General features: G+C 43.1%; 1 protein-coding gene across 1 annotated transcript; it reads right to left on the bottom strand.

The window, feature by feature from the left end:
- Positions 1–2004: 2004 nt before the first annotated feature.
- On the bottom strand, positions 2005–5309 carry LOC106603347 (mitochondrial uncoupling protein 2). The gene is made up of 8 exons (XM_014196908.2): positions 5209–5309; positions 4709–4844; positions 4181–4387; positions 3809–4016; positions 3502–3699; positions 3297–3398; positions 3016–3196; positions 2005–2831 (listed from the first exon to the last, which is right to left on the bottom strand). Exons 3-8 carry the CDS (start codon positions 4304–4306, stop codon positions 2717–2719), a joined length of 930 nt encoding a protein of 309 aa, XP_014052383.1. The 5' UTR covers positions 4307–4387; positions 4709–4844; positions 5209–5309; the 3' UTR covers positions 2005–2716.
- Positions 5310–14941: the final 9632 nt, after the last annotated feature.

The following is a 14941-nucleotide window of genomic DNA, read 5'->3' as shown; positions in this document are numbered from 1 at the left end:
CCACCCAATCAGATTGATGTGATTTAAGCATTGTTGTGGACTTAGACCATCACATTTTTATTATATAAAAAAAGGTGTGGTTTTGAGAGTGAAAATCTGAAAAATCTATCGGAAACTCATTAAAAAACATTGGAAATAATAGGATTTTTCCCACAGGGTGCTTTCCTTCGCTGGGCGAGCTGTTTGGGACTTTTTGGCAAAATTAGAGTATACCCAGTTCTCCAGGCACCACTACACCACTGCATAGGGCTGATGGAAAGACAGCAGTCACACACAGCATGACGTTAAAGGATAAGCAGTCCATAAACATGGACATAATAAGCCAGTAGGTCCCAATCATAAGAATACAAAAACACCCAACCATTAAAACCTCTTAAGGATCGGCCCCTTTTTAAAATGTTCATCTAAAATGACATACCCCAATCTAACTACCTGTAGCTCAGGCCCTGAAGGCCCTGAATTTGTTTATTAATAACTTTTCAAAACTGTGCACTCTCCTCCTAGCATGGTATTCTTTCATTGTAATAGCTACTGTAAATTGGACAGTGCAGTTAGATTAACAAGAATTTAAGCTTTCTCACAATATCAGATATGTCTATCTCCTGGGAATTGTTCTTGTTACTTACAACCTCATGCTAATCGCATTAGCCTACGTTAGCTCAATCATCCCGCAGAGGACCCACCAATCCTGAAGAAGTTTTAACTTAACGATTTCCTTGCCCAAAAAAACTGAAGAGATTAAATCAGAACATAATTGAAAATAATAGTATAATCATCATGATTATTATATTATTATAATAATTATTTGATAAATCCTTAGCCCCTCTCTGATGGTGCAGAAGGCCCATTGTTCCCCACTGTGTTTGGGTTAGTAATAATGTGTAGAGTGGCTTTATTTTTCCTCAGCAGCATTTTCTCACTATTCTGAATGTCTAAAGAATCCATATGTTGTTCTGAAATATGAACACAGAAATACTGGACATTTTGTAATGTTTTGACAACATTACAATCATTGTCTTGTATTGGACTAACATTTTCTGGCCTCCGTCTTGACCTCTGTCTCGAACCCCTTGTCCCCCTCCCAGTGTTGGTCTTGTCCCCCCCCCCCCCTCCCCTCCCCTCCCCTCCCGGTCTTGATCTTGACTCTGACTTGATTTCCTCCGAGCTTGGTCTTGAATCGGTCTAGCTTTAGGTGGTCTCGGACACAACACTGGTCTGGAGACATATGCTATTGTAACATGTCTTGGTTGTTTTGAAGTTGGACAAGATGGGTGTGTTATGAAAATAATTCAATTTATAAATCTGATCAAGCTGAAGCAAATATATGGATTGACTAACTTTGGACTTAGCCTTAAGTCTAGTCACAGGATTGACTACCACCACCTCAACACATGGTTCATCATTGAGCCTCTGGCTTTATCAGCAATCACAGGCTGAGAAGGACCGTCACTGGGAAACAATCAGCTTCCTCAACTGACACAAGCTGCCTTGTGATAATAAGGACACATAACAATGCATGGCTGAAATGACCATGCTCCCTGAGAGGATAAGTAAGTGTATTACTTTAAAACATGAAATGATATTAAAAACAACTGAGTGCATGATGCATGTAGAATCACTTGGTGCTAATAGAACTTTAAGCATTTCCATCTGTTTCTGTTGTTACGTGTCTCTCAAATATTATTGGAAGAAAGTATTTGGTTCACTAAAGTCAATGGTTTGGGTCTGCAGTTTTAAATCTTACTTAGCACACTATTGTATGTGTATGGCACTCTAGACTAAGGATAAAGATAGTATAAAGATGCTCAATTTTGTAAAAGAAAGCAGGTGTGTATCGAGTAAAGTCTCTGCCCCACTTACACGCCCATTTTTTTTCTTCCAGTGGTCAAAATTGAATTTTACAGAGAGAAGATTGATCCCATTAGATAAAGAGCTGTAAGTGAGGTTAGTTCTATACTTCTCTACCATTTAGAATGTCGTTTTAGGTCTAAAAAGGCAACCCAATCGGGGAAAAAAGTGCAGCTTTATTTATGTTTTAGGTCAACTGAATGTATTGCATTTGCATTGGAATATACATAATTCATGACCTGATTATGAGTTATCGACCAGCGATAAACCAAGAAAATGCCACATGTAAACAAATAATACATAGAAATATAAACAACTTCATCATAAGCGCAAAACTGTAAACATTTCTTTACACAGTCAAAGGAAAAGAATGAGGGAGAATAAGAGGAACGGTCTATGGCTCCGCTCTACTATCTAAAAGTGGCCATTGTTTCACAGGCCATTTGCTACCAGACCATTTCACATGGGCCCCATTTGGGCCTTACACCTTAACATGTATAGTGGTGGATAATCCTACCACAGGAGGCTGCTGATGGGAGGACGGAGCATAATAATGTCTGGAATGGAGCAAATGGAATGGCATCAAACACATGGAAACCATGTGTTGGATGTATTTGATACCATTCCGCTCCAGCCATTACCAGGAGCCTGTCCTCCCCAATTAAGGTGCCACCAACCTCCTGTGAATCCTACATATCTGACTCTCTGGCTTTAAAAATGAATATATGTCACCACTGTTAGAAGCCCACTCCAGAAATCCATTTCATGGAACAATGGGGGCGAACGGGCGTGATTTCCACTGTGCTGTGGTGAAGCCTTCAGGCCTGCAAGGCTCAGTCCAGAGAAACATTAGAAAAATAACACAAAATCAGAATGGTGACTCCCAGGAGGCCTTTGTCCTCATCATAGCCCTCTTGATCTGCTCATAAGACACAAACATCACAATGTTCCAGGACCCCAGTCGCAGGAAGGAGGGCACAAACCTGTGAGAGAGTGGAAAGGAGATGCTATTATAGCTGTGTAGCAGACAGGTGTTTTCAAATCAAAGTTTATTAGTCACGTACACAGTTTAGCAGATGTTACAGCGGGTGCAGCAGTTTTCCATGCTAATCTAGGATAATATCATTCAAAGTGTTTTCTAGCAAGCCTTAATGATCAAACTCTTACCCCTTGTAAAAGGCTGTTGGCCCCTCCTTAGTCACCATAGTGTAGGCACAGTTCATTGCACTGCTGTACTGGCCTGACGTTGAATTCATGAATCTGGTCTTAACCACATCTACTGGTGATGCGACAATGGTGGTACAGAACCCTGCACCGAGCGCAGCCGTGAAGTGGCATGGAAGGTTATCTGGGGGAGAAATATCAAACATTCAATACATTAACATTACATAGCTACATTAATATGTTATGTAACACTGTTCTAGGTCAAAACTAGAGAGTAACCTTACCTGTCATTAGGTCGTACTTCAATATGAGTTCCTTGATGATGTCGTAGGTGACCAGCTCGCAACAATTCACAATGGCATTGCGCGTTATATTCGGCATGCAGCCTAGAACAGAGGAACATAGATTTAAGTAAGTGTTTTGTTCTTAGTTGCTCTAATATTTTCAGGTCAGGCATTTTTCCTTCCTGACTGTGAGATTGCTACCAACCTTTCCAAAGGCCCCGCACCCCTTCATCTCGGGCGATGGACCGATAAGCGTCCATAGTACCGTTGTATCTCTTCACCCCGTCAGCCAGACGTACTTGAGCCTGGAAACGTACCTTGACCACGTCTGTGGGCTGAGCAAACATCACAGCCATTGCTCCTGTGGTGCAGCCTGCCATGAGCCGAGTAACGATGCTAGCACCTGAAGAGAGGTGTGCACAGTTAGTTATGGGTCCCCAATAAATTAAGTGTATAAGATAGAGGTCAGCACAAGTGAGGTTATAAGGTTATATAGGGGTTTTAAAACTTACTGTCAGAGCCATGAGTGTAGAACTGCTTCATGGAGTCATAGAGGCCGATACGGACGGAGGCGAAGCTCATCTGCCTCTGGAGCCCTGCCACCAGCCCGCTGTAGAGGCTCCTGGCCCCCTCCGTACGCACCATGGTGGTGATGGTACCAAACACGCCCCGATACCTCACAGCCTGGGCCCCATGCCCCAACTGAGCCTCCCCTTGAATCTGGAATACAAAGTAGATAGGATTGCTTACACCTGACTGGGGGATGTTCACCATGACTTGCGCTTTCTCACATTCAGTCTACATTTTAACTGATTTGTGCAGATTTAATGTTCAGTTTTAATCAAGGCCACCTAGCCTGCCTCTCATCCATCCACGCCCCTCACCTGTAGTCTGACTTTGGCAGTATCCAAGGGGAAGGTCACAAGGTCAGCGATGCAGGCTGCTGTGCCTGCACCAACAAACTTGACAGCCGTCGTTGGCGCCAGGTCTGTGGGTTTTATTCCAACCATAGCTGTGCCGGAGATGTGTTGCTTGAGTTCAAGACAATCAATTCAACAGTAGAACAACAAGGATCAGCCAGCTGAGCAACTCTGTGGTTACCAGAGGGGACAGGACACAGAGATAATGATTGGATACTATATCACATCACACAGAGGTATTTTCATGAAGGACAGGTGACCACTTGCATATCAACATTCCATTCCATTATATATGAATTTGCACATGACTTGTCTGGTTAAGATTACTGCTGCTAGCATAGTATGTTCATCCAAACTGACATAGTGAACTTTCATTGTAGCTATACAGAGAATGGTGCTGTCAATCACTGTCATCCAATGCTAAGTGGGACATGCTTTGATTTATTTGCTAAGGTTTTCCCATACAGTGCAACTCTCAGTGGGATGTAGTACCTGTCAGTGAGCGATATTGATGAGGAGAATCTTCAAGTCTCTTTCACAGGTAAACTTCTTGTTTGGAGGTGTTTTACTGATGAAATGCCTTGGTCCATAAAATCTGCCTGGAGACAGCAAAGCAGCATGCCACTACCTGTGAACATCAATACACTTTCATCAATGATTATGATCATGACTATAATGATGGTAAAGTATGACTTTAGCTGGCATGAAATATGGTAACTTATCTTTTACAACTTAAAATGCTACCACTCATTACAGTTGCTGCTAGTCCTACCATAGGTACCATTTCTCCTTATTTTACCATCAAGTAGACCTACTGTTGCTACTTCTATTTAAATTTAAACCAATTTTAACTCAACAAAATGACCTAGTGACTTGTAAAACAAATTGTCACAAAAATACATCTATAAGTGCAGGCTATATAGTCAAGTGTAGGTTAAATTACTAAATGCTCTTATTCTGTCATATATCAAGCAATTAATCTGTATATTTACCTCTTGGAATTTTGTAGAAAAAATGTAATCCAATATATGACCTCAAAAATAAAAATTAATCCTCAATTTTTTTATCCTGTTGTGTTTTGCTCCTTGCTGTTTCAGGGTACTGCACTTTTACAAAAGCACTCTTCAATTTATAGGCTCGTCTTACGCGCTGCAGCTCAGGCATACCGTCAAATTGCGTAGTGAGTCACACATGCTATGTTTATCTCAAGTCAAGTGTTTATGGTAGGACAACAAGTTCAGGTCGTGCGTCTTGGGCTGTTGTTTACTGTATCTGCATCTTCAAAAAATCTGAACAGAAGTTATTTCTAAACTTGTGAAGTTGTTCATTATGCATTTGGGCCATTTCAAACATGCTCTTCACAGGTTACTAGGTTGAATTTAGCCTATATGAGAGCATGTTTTTATCCAAATTATTTCACCTATTTAGTGAATTTCTTTAAATATATGTCTCACTAATGTATGCCTTTGTAAGTAACACATACAAAAATAATAGGCCTACAATATCTAAATTTAGTATACAAGAAACAATATGGTATGAAAATTATTCAAACCATTGTAGGCCTAATTTTCTTTTTTCAAACACAGATCTAACAGCTGTGTACTGAGCTATTGAAATAGGCCTACACTTGATTTCACATAGGCTATAGAATTTTGATTTATTTAGAGAAACAATAGAATATGTGATTCCTTTTTTTTATAAGAACTGCATTAGTTTTGTTCCTAAAGAGCTGTGTGCTTAATTTATTCACATGATGAAATAACATTGACACATCATCTGTCACCTCTTTAACACAGAACATTTATTTACATATTACCTCCTGCGTCCCTGCTTACATCTTAGGCACACTCATGTTATTGGTCACGTATTGTATAATAGGTGAGAGTCTAGCCAATCAGGCGGAGGGGCTTGTCTGGATTCCAAAATTGTTCTTCCTTTTTTTTTCTTCAGTCAGTGAGTGCAGAACTCTCACTACTCTCAGTCCTATGTCACGTTCACTGGCTAGTCGGAAATGTCTGAGTATTCTAGTTCCGACCAGTGGCAACCCGTTATTCAAGGCAGGTTCATTCAGGGCAGGTTTTTTGCCTGTTTTGCATGTTATTTTGGCATTAATACGTGTCACATATCAGTTTGCAAACAATGTAAAAAAAAGAAAATAATAATTAAAAAAACATGCTCTCTTTTTTTTCCTTTTTGATTAAGGCAGCTTCAAAATGCAAGTGCTTCAGCCTAGATCAGTGCTTTCTGTGGTGGGCCAGCCAGTCGAAAATACAGAGCGTAGGGGTTGGTAATGTTCTCTAGTTGCGCCGTGATCGGCTCAGTGTTCTGTCACTCATGGGGACACTGTCACTGCAAAATATACGGGGAGAGCTAGAAAATTCAAGCCCCTTGGGTGCTGCCATAGAGTTACATTAGAAGTACCCATCCAAGAATGCTCAAGGTCATTGGCCACAGATAAAACAACGTAAAATCACATTATATCTACCGTAGCTTTGCTTGGACTGATCATGTCAACATCATACTTTCAAAATCTTAGCTAGCAAGCTAGACAAGCAGTCATCATCATGAATCACATCGACAATCTACTGGCAAATCCTTTTCAATCCTTGTCTTACGAAGAGTAATTATATCGGTGCTCATAGGCCATTGGACAAAACATTACACAACAAGTTGGAAATCGCAAATTCAACAATGAATGGTTTGGAAGGAATCAGTGGCAAACTGCAAGCGTTGCAAAGCAATCACTAGCCTGCCCATCAGTGGAGTAGGCGTGTGGTCCAAGTCTGGGATAAAGGGTCTCTATTCCAAGCTTAAAATGATAAACATTCAACACCATGGGCCAGAAAAGGTTGAATACTTTGGCCATGCTGTCTATCCAGCATGACTTCTGCCCCGTTCAAAACAACTTGAAACTTGGAAATCTCAGACTTCAGTGAGTTCAAGACAACTGGGAACTCTGAAAAAAACAAGCTCCGACTGGGAAAATACATTTTGAACGGTCATCCAACTCGGAATTCCAAGTCGGGAACTCGGGTCTCTTTCTAGAGCTCCGACCTGAAGATCACTTACGTCATGATTTAAACTTTTTCAGAGTTCCCAGTTGTCTTGAAAGCACCATAAATCCAGAGAATGCCAGTCTTTGATGACAAAATTTGCCGACAAAGACTGTCATGCCATCTTCCTGTTCAAGTGGGCACAGCACAATGACGAGTCCAAAAATGTCTTCTATGCTGCTGCATAAATTATGTTATATGCCAGGGAGATATGTATACTGAAGCTAAGAATGTAATACTAAGTGTAAGTTGTAACAGAGACGCTGGAAGTCAGAAAGCAGGTGCAGGTGGTGAGTTTAATAGTACAAGAAACATGGAACGAAACACATAACTAATACTGCCTTGGCAATGGAGCTAAGGGAGTGACTGATATAGGGGAGGTAATCAGTGAAGTGATGGAGTCCAGCAGTGCCTCAATGAGGCGCAGGTGTCCGTAACAATGGTGCCAGGTCTGCGTAATGATGATTGACAGGATCAATGGACGTGATGAGATACGGTAGTCAATGGGGGAGCGGGAGACGATGTCCTCCGGAAGGCCATAATGCCGGAAAACCTGCTGGAACAGTGCATCAGCGACCTGGATGGCAGTAGGGAGACCAGAGAGGGACAAAATGACAGGATTTGGAGAATCTATCCACGGTGATGAAACTGTCAGAGGAGGGGAGATCAGTGACAAAATCAATGAATAGATGAGACCAGGGACGCTGAGGCACGGGAAGGGGAAGGAGCTTCCCTGCTGGAGCTTGCCGGGGAAATGTAGTTTTCGCACATATGGAACAGGAGTTGACGTAGCGAATAACGTCCTGCGCCAAGGTGGGACACCAATACATTTCGGCGATAGATTGAGTAGTGTGAGTGATACCTAGATGTCCAGCGATGACAGCTGTGTGTGCCCAGGCCAGCAGCTGATTCCTTATCCTCGTGGGAACGTAAATGCACTCAGGAGGACAGGTAGTGGGTGCAGGTTCCCTCTGCAGGGCCTGCCGAACGTCCACATCTACGTCCCAGACCACAGGGGCTACAATTCAAGAGGGAGGAATTATGGGTGCACTCAGGGTAGGACCCTCTCCCAAATTGTAGAGACTGGACAGGGAATCGGCTTTGGTGTTTTTTGAACTTGGACGATAGGTCAGCGTGAAGTCAAATCTTGTAAAGAAAAGGGCACACCTTGCTTAGCGCTGATTCAGCCGCTTAGCTGTCCGTATGTACTCCAGGTTCCGATGGTCAATGAGGATGACGAATGGGTCCTTGGCGCCTTCCAGCCAGTGTCTGCACTGCTCTAATGCCAACTTCGCCGCCAGAAGCTCTCAATCGCCTACGTCATAATTCCTCTCTACAGGAGAAAGTTTCTTAGAGTAATACGCACAAGGATACAATTTGTGGATTACCTTGTCGTTGAGACAGGACAGCCCCCACGCCCACCTCTGAAGCGTCCACCTCCACCACAAAGGGTATCGTAGGATCTGGGTGTTTGAGTAATGTGGAGGAGGTGAAACGTCCCTTCAGTAGGTGGAAGACTTCATCAGCATCTGGACTATACAAAAACCTACGGGGACCACCGTTGAGGAGAGAGGTGAGAGGAGAGGCGATGGAGCTAAAATTCCTGATGAAATGGCAGTAGAAGTTGGCAAACCCCAAAAACCGTTGTAACCTCTTTAAGGTGGTTGGGACTGGCCATGACCTGACCGCATCTACCTTCTTAACGTCCATCATCACTCCTTGCGGGCGGATCTGGTTGTCTAAAAAGGAGACGGCTTCGTGATGAAATTGGCACTTCTCTGCCTTGACATATAGTTGGTTGGCCAGAAGGCATTGCAGGACTACTCGGACATAGGCGATATGATCCTCCAAGGTAGCCGAGTAGACCAAGATGTCATCGATATACATGACCACCTGGTGTCCGAGCATGTCCTAGAATACCTCATTGACAAATGTCTGGAACACTGATAGAGCATTGACTAAAAGGCATCACCAAATACTAGTAGTGACCAGACATTGTGCTAAAAGCTGTCTTCCATTCATCCCCCTCCCGGATGCGGATGAGATTGTGTGCACTCCACAGGTCCAATTTGGTAAAGAACCGGGCCCCGCGGAGCTGTTCGATAGCTGCCGGCACCAATGGGAGAGGGTAACGGTATTTGGTGGTGATCTCATTGAGTCCTCTAATCAATACACGGCAGTAATCCTCCATCCTTCTTCGCCACAAAGAAGTCTGCAGACGCAGGGGCGGTGGACGTGTGGCTGAAACCTTTTTGGAGAGCCTCATGGATGTACTCCTTCATTGCATTGGTTTCAGCCACTGACAGAGGGTAGATGTGTTTGCGTGGGGGCGCAGAGCCTGCAAACAGATCAATGTCACAGTTCCAGGGGTGATGAGGAGGAAGACAAGTGGCGCGGGTTTTGGAAAAAAACTCCTGCAGGACCTGGTATACCTCCGGGATGTTGGGCTGAAGAGCAACCACAGGACTCTCAACCGACATGGAACCACAGGGGACAGGAAAACATGTTCTCCGGCATTCAGGTGCCCAGTCCGTTATTCTCATCCTCACCAGGAGATGCTGTGGTTATGGCGTTGGAGTCATGGGAGGCTGAGGATGATCTTGTGAGCTGGTGCACTAATGATGAAGAAGGGAAGGTTTTCCTGATGGATGACTCCACGGTGATGGTGAGTGGCGTGTGTAATGGTAATAGTGGCTGAATATCAAGGGCTTGCACTGGAAACGGAGAGGAGAGCAGGTAGGAGGTGATGTTGAGAGAGGAGGCAAGGGTCTGGTCAATAAAATTCCCTTGCGCCCTGGAATCCACTAGCGCTGTAGAAATCGACACTAAAGGGTTTGATGGAAAGTGATGAAGATGGAATACGCACACCTACCCCAGGAGGTGGAAGATCACATGACCGTCCCTCTGCTCTCGTGGATCCCGAGTTGGAACGTACCGGACACTGCCGAAGCTGGTTTCCCTCTTGACCACAATAGGGACAGAGTCCCAGCTGTTTCCGTCTGCGTCGCTCAACCGCGGGGAGGCGTTTGACCCTACCTCCATGGGTTCAGGCTCTGATACAGAATGGTCACTGAGGGATGGAGAGAAGCGATGAGGGTACCGACACTCCCAAAGTAGGTTTTCCAGACGGATGGCCATCGTGATGAATGCTTCCAAGGACAGGTTGTCGTCTCGACATGCCAGTTCCGTCTGGACCTCCTCGCGCAGTCCTCTTCTGAATAGCATACAGAGCGCTGGCTCATTCAATCTTCTGGATGCTGCTACTGTCCAGAAGGTGCGCACGTACTCGACAGCAGTCTGGACATCCTGCCGTAGTTGGAGTAGGCTCTCACCCACTCACACTAAGCAAGTCAGCCATATCAGCTATGTTTTATAAAAAGGCAGTAAATGAGGCTGAATGAACTGTTTCGCTGCCAGACAAGGCTCTGCTGATAGCCAGGTGTAGCGGTGGTAAGAAATGAAAAGAAAGCTCTGCTGTTGGGACAGCTTTATGTAGGCCCTAACAGTTTGTGGGCACCGTTTGCCACCGTTATAGTGCAATGAATGTATTGTTTAGTTTTGTGAAGTGGCTTTAATGGCATTTATTTTGATACATTGATCTTTATGGTATTTTGTATCTGTATTTTGGAATTTTTGCCCATCCCTGCTTCCTCCACATACACTGCGCTCCAGCCTCCTTTTCTGCTCCATCACTTAACTCTTGATGCTGACTTTAGTTTAACTTAAAATATTTTATCTACTCGTTCTTCCTCTCTCCCACACATGCATGCACACGCACACTGAGTAGAAAATGTTTTTTCTCACCAGCTGATAACCTTGGATTTTACATTTAGAAACAGTCCATACACAGATAGAACATTTCACACAGTATGATGAGTAAATGGCAAAGCCTTATGTAACATCCATTTGCACTTCTATTTGAGTCCCGAATAAAGGTCAAGCATCGTGCTGGCCTGGGATAGCCCTTCACTGTCTGGGGTTGATGTTACTCAAATTAACCTTATACAGTGCCTTCAGAAAGTATTCATACCCATTGACTTATTCCACATTTTGAGAATGGATTTTTCTTTTTATCTCACCCATGACAAAGTGAAAACATTTGATCAAATTTAATTTGAGCAAATGTATTGAATATTAAATACAGAAATATCAAATGTACATAAGTATTCACACCCCTGAGTCAATACATGTTAGAATCACCTTTGGCAATGATTACAGCTGTAAGTATTTCTGGGTAAGTCTCTAAGAGCGTTGCACACTTGGATTGTACAATATTTGCACATTATTCTTTTTGAAATTCTTGAAGGTCTGTCAAGTTGGTTGTTGATCATTGCTAGACAGCCATTTTCTAGTCTTGCCATAGCTTTTCAAGCTGATTTAAGTCAAAACTGTAACTAGGCCACTCAGGAACATTAAATGTTGTCTTAGTAAGCAACTCCAGTGTATATTTGGCCTTATCTTTTAAGTTAGAGTGAGTATTTGTGGTTGAATCTGTGTTTGAAATGCACTGCTCAACTTAGGGTCCTTACAGATACAGTAATTGTATGTGTGGGGTACAGAGATGAGGTAGTCATTCAAAAATCATTTTAAACACTGTTATTGCACACAGAGTGAGTCCATGCAATGTATTTTGTGACTTGTTAAGCAAAGGTTTACTCAAACGTATTTAGGCTTACCATAACAAAGTGGTTAAATACTTATTGACTCAAGACATTTCAGCTTTTCATTTTTAACGAATTTGTAAAAATTTCAAAAAACAAATCCATTTTGACATTATGGGATATTGTGTGTAGCCCAGTCACACAAAATCTAAATTTAATATATTTTAAATTCAGGCTGTAACACAACAAATCTGGTAAAAGTCAAGGGGTGTGAATACTTTCTGAAGGCACTGTATAATGCAAAACATTTTGCTAAAAAAGATAATTAGTTGAAAATGCGATGGACATCCATTTAACTTGTATTTTTTATTCAGTATATGGGAATTTAACCGCAAAAGGTATTTTTATGTACACTATGACTACAAGTCAATTTGATGGAAACAAATCTTTGATGGGAAAATGCGCAAATTTGATTTATGCAGATTTTTGAATATTCTCTTGAAAATCTGTCACCAATTGAATGGAAACCTAGCTACTAACAAACTCAACTGCCACCCAATAGCACAGGAACACACCACTACACCATAGCTCTGCCTTTGTTCAAGCTCCACAAGGCACTACGACAGGAATCCCAGGCATGTACTGTAGTTTGGGCACACTGTGACACGTTACTACAGGGAAGGAGAGACTGAATTTCTGATGCCACCTGCATGTCTTCTCTCTCTCTTTCTGGAACCAGTTTCCTTGACACATCCTATGACCTTTACGCACACACTCTGGTAAACAGCCACCCTACCCTCTCGCTCACAAGCCTGCCCTGCCCCCACTTCTCTTCTCTTATAAAACTGAAACTGATTCCAGACATGGCTGCCTCACACAGCCACCAGATGTCTCGTTCCCCTCCTCCCTCAGTCTACTATGTACTCTGGCTCAGGCTGGTGAAATAGATCATTCCTGCATCACTATAAATATATCGGTCAGTACATCCTTATGAGGTTAGTAGAGCCCACTGACCTGATGGAAAACTGCCGTGTGACTGAGATATTTGGACGTTTGTGTGAGGGTGGGTTTTTGTGTGAGGCCTCCTTTGACTGCAATTCATTTCTCAGATAGTATGATATACATGTACACCTGCTCCCTCTATGGACATAAGAGATCAGAACATGACCTATGGTCTATATTTCAGCAAATAGGTTTAAGCAAGGGCTCACAAACTCCCCAATGCAAACTGCACAGTAAGATATTATCAATCCAAATACTTTACAAACCTTGAGCACTGTTACCTTGTGTCATAGCCTCACAGGTTTGACAAGTTGCCTCATTGACTAAATGAGCAATTTGATTGGATAATGGACTGATTGATTTTACAGGTAGCATGTATTTAAACCCTGTTTTCTTTCTGTGTTTTAGGTGGCTGTCCATGGGAAGTGATGCAGTCCAGCGGTCTGGCAGGTTACTGTTTGCTGGGCTATGTGTGAGATGGTTTAGGTTTGTAGGACAATGGAAGTTAAAAGACCATGGACAACCTGCCTCCTGGGCTTGTGTATTTTCCTTTGTTATGTTTTTGTGTTATAATCCTGCATAGTTTTTAAAGCCATTTATTGCTACAATGTAATGGAGCAGCAGAGGATTGTTAAGTTATGGAAAGAACCATGCCTTAAAATAAATGTTTTGAAACTGATCCTTTGTCTCTACGTCACACAACTGCTCAACCCAGATCCTAAGAACCTGGTAATTTTTCCACCTTGTGACATGTACCTAATATGCTGTATGTTGTTTACTAAGAGGGGTGAGTTAGGGCTTCATGGAAATATCTGGGATCAAGTTCCAGGCCACTGGCCCCCCAGCAAAGCTCTCACGCATGAAGACAACTAACACCTTTGTATGAGCACAACACAAAATAGAAAAATAAAGTGTAATCAGTTTGTTGGCAATTGTCTCAGAGTGAGAGAGAGCTTGAAGGGATGTCTGCAGCATAGACTAGGTTAGAGGTCACTGGTGTGTAAGCAAGCTGATGGTGGGGTAAGAATCTGCTGACTACCCAGCCAGGTTCCCAGACATACCAGACAATGTTCCTGTTTTCAGATGCACGAGGCTGTATCAAACACGTAGCCTGAGGGATATGGGGTGCTTTCTGCCAAGTCACGTTATTGAGTTGGACATGATGGTGTTCACACCACAATGCAGCTCAGTGTAAACAAGCTGACAGTGGGGTCGGAATCTGCTGGCAACCCAGCCGCCAGCTCTCCCCAGGTACCCACAGCCCGTATCACATTTGAGCTTACAGCAAACTTCCACCATCAGCCCCCAGTCTTTACTAGGTCAGTTGGTGGGGGTCAGAGGGCATGTAGTGGTGTAGGATGGTGACCCAGCTCCACATTCTGTGCCAACCCTCCCTGCACAATGACTGAAATAGTTGGGCAGTGAGACAGGCTGACAGGGCATATTCAAGACTGTGGCACTGGCGCCATCATATCGGATCAATCGTATGAAATGGAGGTTGTAGTAGTACTGTTACGAACCGGCTCTGAGTTCGCAACAAAAGGGAGACAACGTGGAGACAAGGAGTACCAAAATATATATTTATTAAATAAAGTAACTAAACAAAATGAACAATTAACAATGGTGTGTGTAATCAGTAGTGTAAGTGAGTGTTTTGCATACCTGAATGTAATAATGCAGAGTGTTGAAAGGTGCCAAAGCAAACAACCAAAAACAACAAGGTGTCTGCATGGAGAGAGTCTCCCCAATGAATGTGGAAGAGGTGCCTTTATCCTGGGACACACCCGGGCCCAGGTGTTTCCCATGTAGCTGACGACCCTCCCAACTCCGCCCACCGGCATCCTAATAAGGAACAAGAACAAAGAGAGAGAATACGGCAGACAGAGTGGGAGGGTCGTCACAGTACATATTGTTGAACCCTTCAGTGAGAACTTTCAATGGACATTTTACATGGATTTATTCTACCACTTATAAAAACTGTTTGATGTTGTAGCGTATCTGATGACCATGCTACATCAGTCATCTATCCACTATGCCCACATGGCACTGACCCACCATATACATTCAGA

Source organism: Salmo salar, chromosome ssa04 (genome assembly GCF_905237065.1).
Source record: "Salmo salar chromosome ssa04, Ssal_v3.1, whole genome shotgun sequence".
Classification (NCBI taxonomy): Eukaryota; Metazoa; Chordata; class Actinopteri; order Salmoniformes; family Salmonidae; genus Salmo; species Salmo salar.
The sequence above is the reverse complement of the archived record's forward strand: the minus strand, read 5'-3'. Positions and strand labels throughout refer to the sequence as shown.

Bases quoted from the DNA above. Each gene is read 5' to 3' on its own strand.
- LOC106603347 (XM_014196908.2), bottom strand. From the start codon at position 4,306: ATGGTTGGAATAAAACCCACAGACCTGGCGCCAACGACGGCTGTCAAG. The intron at 4,017-4,180 runs GTGAGGGGCGTG...TTTGTATTCCAG, and splicing joins CTGCCAAAGTCAGACTACAG to ATTCAAGGGGAGGCTCAGTT. The intron at 3,700-3,808 runs GTAAGTTTTAAA...ACCTCTCTTCAG, and splicing joins CTACACTCATGGCTCTGACA to GTGCTAGCATCGTTACTCGG.